The following is a 7,124-nucleotide window of genomic DNA, read 5'->3' on the forward strand; positions in this document are numbered from 1 at the left end:
AACAGTTACAACTAAATGGTGAATGCACATTATCATGTCTTCCTATTTTGAAGCAAATTTTCTTGCGGCATTGAAAAAAAAATATAGACTATATATATAATATTTTGAAAGTTTTCTCTAGCAAATTGTTCCCATGTTTGTTTCAGGCGATAGTGGCTGTCCACATTCCCTCTGCCAACATTTAACTGGCATGTACAGTGGTTTCTGCAGCTATTGAGAGACAACAAGCTCTGGATAAATACGTGTTTTATTATGCTGAATATAAATTTAGTATCTCTAAGTTTCCAGAACCTTAGAGCCCCTCTGATAGAGCTGAGTCTGTCCATAAATCTCCATTTTAATGAGGTTTTTCTTCCAGGGAGCCTCATCTTAGTGGATTTTATGACTTCATACATAATTATGATGGTAACTGTACATGATAACAGCTGTGAGAGGAAAGTGAGACCCAGGCTAAGTTCCTCTTGTGTTGCTGTGGAGTGAAATACAGGGGACGTTTTGTTCTGCAGGACATTTTATCAAATCACTTTGACGTATTAAAAAGAAAGAGGAAGCTGAGAAAGACATGAAATTCCTAACAAGATTCAGGAGGTGCTTATGTCAGATCGTGTTTGCTGAAGGAAGGGTAGATGTCCTCGTATGCAGGTGGAGGTGAACAGGCAGCGCCGCTCTCGTCAACACATCCTCTTTCATCCTCTGTCCTCTCGGTCCTACAAGGAATCAAACAAGCAGGCAGGATTTAAGACAAGAGCTGGCTAATATCCAAATGTTTACAGGCCCCATTGGTTATGCTTAAAGTTAGGAAGCCGATTGCCCTTTAAAAGAAAACACTGAGGCTGAGCAATTTCTCCCTTGATCATTCCTCTATTTGGCATTAACCAGTGGAAACACACTGAAACAGGTCAGAAGTTGTGACAACATAAGTGAGAGCTGGTGAGCAGAGCATGTGTTCAATATGATCAGGGCAGCAGTTTATAGTTATCCTAGGTTAACTGTATTATTCCTGCTGTCTGCTTTTATTAAAGTGAATTACTTTCCTGGAAACCTGCTGGGAGTAATCGTCTAAAAACAATAAAAGAAAGTGAAAACTTGTAACTTTCCAGTAATGGAATGCAGCTTTGCATTCAGCGGAGCGTCTGTCCAAGGATATTTGATTGGATTTCAAATACATGAGATCCTGCAATTAGTGGAAAGAAAGTTTGTTTTATGACAATACACAATGTTATGTTTCCCTCAGCACTTGGTTTAGGAACAGGTGGGAAAATATGATGAACCAGAAAATCATGCCACAATTAGCTTTTCCTTTACAAAGCACATAAACACTGTAAAATGTGTTTGATATGACGCTATAGTGTTAATTCTGTGCAGTGCAGGCCACATTTTGATGATACAGCTCAGCCAGAAAGACTGAAGTGAATATCAACACAGCTAAGAATGATTCAGTGAGAAACTATTTGGGTTTTAATTGTCCTCATTTCATTGACACAAGGCTTATTTTATTGTATGAAAAGCCTAATAGAGTGTTGCACTGATTATCTCTTCTCAACATTTTCCCCTCTTAACTAAACAGTTTTATTTTGTTACTTTTTCAGAGTGACCAGAACTTATGTGACACATTGTAAACCATAGTCATTTATGTGAATCAATATCAGTGTGTTGACTGTTATAAAGAGATTCATTCCACCATAATTGGCGGAGAGAGTACTGACGGCCAAAAACACTTTGGGCCAAGTGGAAAGTGATCCTGTGGTTAATAAGAAATGAACTCTGGCACACTCTGTTTTAATGAGAAGCTGTGAATGTTTAACACACTCACATCTGACTTAAAGGGACAGTTCAGATTTTTTGTAGTAGGGCTGTATGAGGTACTGATACATAGTCTGTGTATAACAGTAGATGTCAGTCAATACGTCCCCAGTTTGGAGAAGCAGACAGAAGCTAAGCAATGTACTGCTGTGGATGGGGGTCAGCACCAAAATGTATTTTAGATATCTCAACAAAATCCCACCTAAAAAAAATCAATATCAGCTTATGTGTACACTATACTGACAAAATTTTCACCGCTTTACCTTGCTGTCAGACAGCACAGTCCTTTGGCACTACATATTCTCAACTGTAGATCTTTCATATTCCTATGCAATAGCACAACTGTGCTGGAATGGGTGGATTAACTGAATGGGCCTAGCGGGCACAGGCCCAGGGGACCCCCTAAACTTCACCTGCAAAATGTCAGTTAAAATAACATCTTCGGACCAGGAGGAGATTCAAAATGGCCACAGAGAGACACAAAAAGACCGTTAAGAGATGCAAAGGAATTGCAAAGAGACAAAAATAACTACAAGACTTGGCAAAACAACCACAGGCACAGAGAGACCCAAACCAAATAACAGACTCAAGATTACCTCACAGAGGTTACAACATTATAAAATTACTACAAAAAAAACACAAAATGACCAAAAAAGGCACAATATTACACTAAAGAAAACCTCAAAGAGAAACTTACAACTACAAAGAGACACAAAACAACAACAAAAGAAAGAGTCAAATCCACCACTAATTCTAGCGGTGGTGGGGACAGTGGAGACAAAATGCCATTCCCTGTGGAGAGAAGAGGATACCTTTATGAACCAGAGTATAGGCTACAAATAAAGAAAGTTTACAGAGGGAGACTGAGCAGCTAAAAGAGAGAGATGCGTAGGAATACGTAAGTTCTACGGTTGAGAAAATGTAGTGCCAAAAAAAGGGCTCTCAAACGGAAAAATTAAGCAGTGAAAATATTATCGGTATAGCATCCACTTACAATGATTTTTACGATGAATTTTTTTTTTTTGGTAGGCCTTCTATTAAGTGGCTAAAATACATTTTGCTGCTGACCCCCATCTACAGCAGTACATTGCTTAGCCTCTGCGGTGGTACTTCTGTCTGCTTCTCCAAACTGGGAGCATTCCGACCTTCATCTACTGTATGTAATACATTAACTATGGATAAGTACTTCATACAACCCCACTTCAAAAAATCCAAACTATCCCTTTAAGACTGAGTTTCCTCCTCTGCCAGTTTTATGTGCTCTGGTGTCAATTTTGGGTAAAAAGCGAAACTCCTCACTGGGATCCTTTGCATGTTGATGACCTGTGTTTTGTTTTGTTTTTTAGGTGCATGCACCTGTCCTGTAAAACCACATGTTCATCATCACAGCATGTTTAATTAATGCAGGACCTCAGCAGGAATAAAACAGTTTCCTTTAAAAGGTGGAGACACATCTGTCACGTAAGCACCGTTCCCTACCTGCCTCGTCTGCGATCGTCTGCTGTTTCTGTGTTGTGAGCTGAGCCGCCTTCTTCTGCTGTGAATGCTGCATTATCCACGCAGCGTACAGCGTCATGTGGAGAACAGGCTGCAAGGATACCATTCACAGACCTGCCAGGCTGTAACCCAACGGCCTGGTGTACTTCCTGGGCTGTAAAGCTATACTGAGGTGGAATGCATAGCATTGTCGCTGCATTGTGTAACATGATTGGTTGATTTCTGCCACTTATCATACAAGAATGTCCTGCTGAGTTTTGCTCCATCACAGGCATTACAAGCACTTCTTCATCCCACTGTATGCAGGGCCAGCATGAGATGATCCCAAACTTGCAGACGCTGGTAAGAGCAAAAGTGCCTCCGACGGAGATCAAGATGGGGCCCAGCAATTGGGTCCACTCAAAGTTAGGATTGGATGTATACTGATACCAGCCCATGGCAGTGAAAGTGACACCCACAAGGGCTAGGAACACCCCTGAGAACAGCAGGACGGCTGCAGTCTTCTCACCATCCAACAAACTGTGTGACTGATGAGGGCGAAGAGCAGGTGTGATCACCCGAGCCGGGTCATCAGGTGGCCCACCGAGGGCTGCTGTTGGATTTCTAGCTCTGTTGGTCTCCATTACAGGCCTTTGCACAACCATGTTAGTCCAGAAACCTTGGTCCATGAGTCCCCTGGGTTCTGAAGCACGCTGCTTCAAACAGCCAAGTCAAACTGAATAAACACTAAGTAACTCCAAAGACACTTAATAGCCAAGAGGGCAAGTTATAAATTAAACTGCTCTTGAATTCTGTTTGTTGTAAGAACATGGTGTACCAGTATCAATCACCATTTTCAAATGGCAGCTTCTCTTTTTCAGGGTGTGTGAATGAACTCATGTGGACAACAAGATTACTATTGAATAATGGCTTAGTGAATTAGGGCAGATAATGGCAGAAAGGTCTGTTTGGAGAATTCATGGAACAATTTTAATGTCATAAACATACTGTTGCACAATAAAATAAAAGCATCCAGACACAAGACTGAACTATATTTACAATAATCCCTATATGGTTCATATTTTAGTCAGGTATGAGACATGTCAACGGCCCCCAGAGAGCATATCGTGAGGTATTAAGACCATGAGAGAAGATTTGGTGTGTTTAAAGTCTGTCTGAGAAGCAGAAAAATAAGAAGAAAGGGAGATTCCTGCACGCATAGAACGTGATCTGAAATCCACCTTGTCACATGTCATTTCACACAGACACGTCTCCCATCTGCGCTGTTATGCATAACTTATCAGTGACAGCTCGTGCTGCAATAGTCGAACAATCAGTCTAGCATGTTAAGTGGAGGGGCTTAAAAACACATCACGCTATACGTGTTACAGTCAGAGGCTAAATGAGCTGCACAAAAAGTGAAACCCACACGTAACACGCAGGCGTCAAGCTGAAAGAGCCTCCACACTTCACAGAGGGTGTCTGCTAAAGCTGCCTGTTCACTTATTGTATGGCAGGCTTTACTCTCTATTAGTTTGATTCTCCTTTAATGGCTGTGTGACAAAGCTTAATTTATGTTAAACTTGCTAATTAATCTATTCCCCCACTATAGTCTCATTTAGCAGTATTCAGTGTGTCTCTTCCATAGGCTGCAAACAGCTAGACATGTATGTGTGTGTGCTACAGTAAAAAAAACCCACCTATGTTCATGAATTTTTAATTCTGAATGCAAACACGGTGACATGCAAACATGTTTTTCAGTTGAATTTCATAGCAGTCTGCTCTTCTCCCAGCGGACAGCTTGCATTTGCCTACATAAAAGTACATCCGCCCTGTATTGCGTGTAACAAGTATGCCAATCTGAAAGCAGGATCATGTGCCGCTTATGGCAAAGCAAAACAAAAGGTCTTCAGACTATCAAACACACAATGCCAGTGGCTGATCAAACCTAACCTGTGTGTATCTGTGTCCTTGAGTGTGTGTGTGTCGGGCTGTCTTTATGTTTACCATAGCCTCAGCTCATTTCACTTGGCACTAATGAACAAAGGGACAGATAACTATACAAAGAATCCATATGAGCGCAGTGTTTAAAGAACCCCCCAGAAGTGAAGCTGCACAGATTCTTTCAATTAGCAAACTCCAAATATTTATAGACTGAACATTTCCTCTCTGGAAGGAAGGAGAGTTCTGTGTGTGTGTCTCTTGTTGACTCACACTGGGGTGTATTGATCCCCTGGGCTTATGCTTCATTTCACTTGAGCTCTGCCACCATTCTTTAAAAGCACATCTGTCTAACATCTCTATTTTTCACATCAGAAATAGTCACAAAGCAGCTACATGTTGAAAATCCAGTGCAAGAGGTTCGAGGACTATTGTTCAGTATTAAATAATTATAATACCTCCCAGATGTTGCTTTATAAAGGATAAGATACTAACAGATTTAGAGAACCCTCACTCTTCCTACAACCGTCCCCATTTCCGTCATGCATCAAGTCATCAAAGCTGCACAATGTACCCCTAGATTTATCCCTCATTTCACCTGGTGGAGTCAATTTCCTTAGTGTGAATGGTGTTCTTGTCTCTCTCCTTCCATGTAAACCTTGTCCATGTCTCCTCCTCTTCTGTGTTAACAGGATCCTTGTCTCTTTTCCTTCTGTGTGAATTGTGTTCTTGATTATTTTCCTTCTATGTGTGTGATGTCCTTGTCTCTCACCTTCTGTGTCAACGGTCTACTTGTGTCTCTCCTTCTGCATGAATGTTGTCCTTATCTCCTCTACTTCTGTGTAAATGTCCCTCTCTCTTCTTTCTCTGTGTGAATGGTGTTCCTGTCCCTTTTGCAGTGTGTGAACGTGGTCTATGTATTTTCCTTCAGTGTGAATAGTGTCCTCATCTCCTCTCATTCAGTGTAAACAGTGACATTGTCTCTTCACCATCTCTATAACTGGTTTTCTTGTCTTTCTCCATCTGTGTGAACAGTGTCCCTGTATCCTCTCCTTCTGCGTGAATGTTGTACTTGTCCTCTGCTCTTCTGTGTAAGTGGTTTCCTCGTCTCTTCTCTTTCTGTGTGAATGGTGTTCTTGTTTCCTTTCCCTCTGTGTGTGTCTTGATCTCTTTCCCTCTGTGTGAACAGTGTCCTTGTCTCTCTCCTTCTGTGTGAATGCTGTCCTCATCTCTTTTCCCTCTGTGTAAATGGCATTATTGTCTATTTTCCTTCTGCATGAATGGTGTTCTTGTTTCTCTTCTGTGTGAATAGAGTCCTTATCTCTTATCCCTCTGTGTAAATAGCATGCTTGTGTCTTTTCCTTCTGTGTGAATGATGTTCTTGTCTCTCCTTTGGGTAAACAGTATCCTTATCTCTTTTTCTTTTGTGTTTATGTCTCTTTTCTGTCTGTGTAAATGGTGCCCTTATCTCATTTCCTTCTGTGTGAACAATGTCCCTGTCTCTTCTCCATCTCATTAAACAGTGTCCTTGTCTCTTGTCCTCCTTCCGTTTGAAGGATGTCCTTATCTCGTATCCCTCTGTGGAAATGCTGGCCTTGTTTCTCTTTGTATGAACGGTGTCCTTGTCTCTTTGCCTTCTTCTTCTTTCGTGTGAATGTGTCCTTGTCTCTTTTCTTTCTGTCTGAATGGTGTCCTCATCTCTTCTCCCGTGGGGTTTTTCTCTTTATGGTGTCTTCATGTTGAAAAGGAGGTCATGTGGCTAAGATTCTACCCATTTTAGCAGCACCTGGGAGTGTTTGACGTCCTTCTGGATCTATATTCTTCATGTATATTTGCTATCTATTCATCTTAGTTCATCATTCAGATTTTCCATACTATAATTTTATTATTGTTATCTATTGCAT

At 41.1% G+C, this 7,124-nt stretch overlaps 1 protein-coding gene across 2 annotated transcripts; it reads right to left on the minus strand.

Annotated features, from left to right (window-relative positions):
• Positions 1–284: 284 nt before the first annotated feature.
• Positions 285–4,446, minus strand: tmem174 (transmembrane protein 174). 2 transcript variants are annotated; one of them, XM_050053195.1, is made up of 2 exons: positions 3,287–4,446; positions 285–707 (listed from the first exon to the last, which is right to left on the minus strand). In XM_050053195.1, exons 1-2 carry the CDS (start codon positions 3,966–3,968, stop codon positions 598–600), a joined length of 792 nt encoding a protein of 263 aa, XP_049909152.1. In that variant the 5' UTR covers positions 3,969–4,446; the 3' UTR covers positions 285–597. The 2 variants fall into 2 exon arrangements, with proteins under 2 accessions (XP_049909152.1, XP_049909151.1); XM_050053194.1 differs by having other exon boundaries at positions 288–707; positions 3,283–4,436.
• Positions 4,447–7,124: the final 2,678 nt, after the last annotated feature.

This window comes from Epinephelus moara, chromosome 9 (assembly GCF_006386435.1).
Source record: "Epinephelus moara isolate mb chromosome 9, YSFRI_EMoa_1.0, whole genome shotgun sequence".
NCBI lineage: Eukaryota > Metazoa > Chordata > Actinopteri > Perciformes > Serranidae > Epinephelus > Epinephelus moara.

Excerpts from the sequence above, each read along its gene's own strand:
- tmem174 (XM_050053194.1), bottom strand. The coding sequence starts at position 3,968 with ATGGACCAAGGTTTCTGGACTAACATGGTTGTGCAAAGGCCTGTAATG. Across the intron at positions 708-3,282 it reads GACGATCGCAGACGAGGCAG|GACCGAGAGGACAGAGGATG; the intron begins GTAGGGAACGGT and ends GATTCCTTGTAG.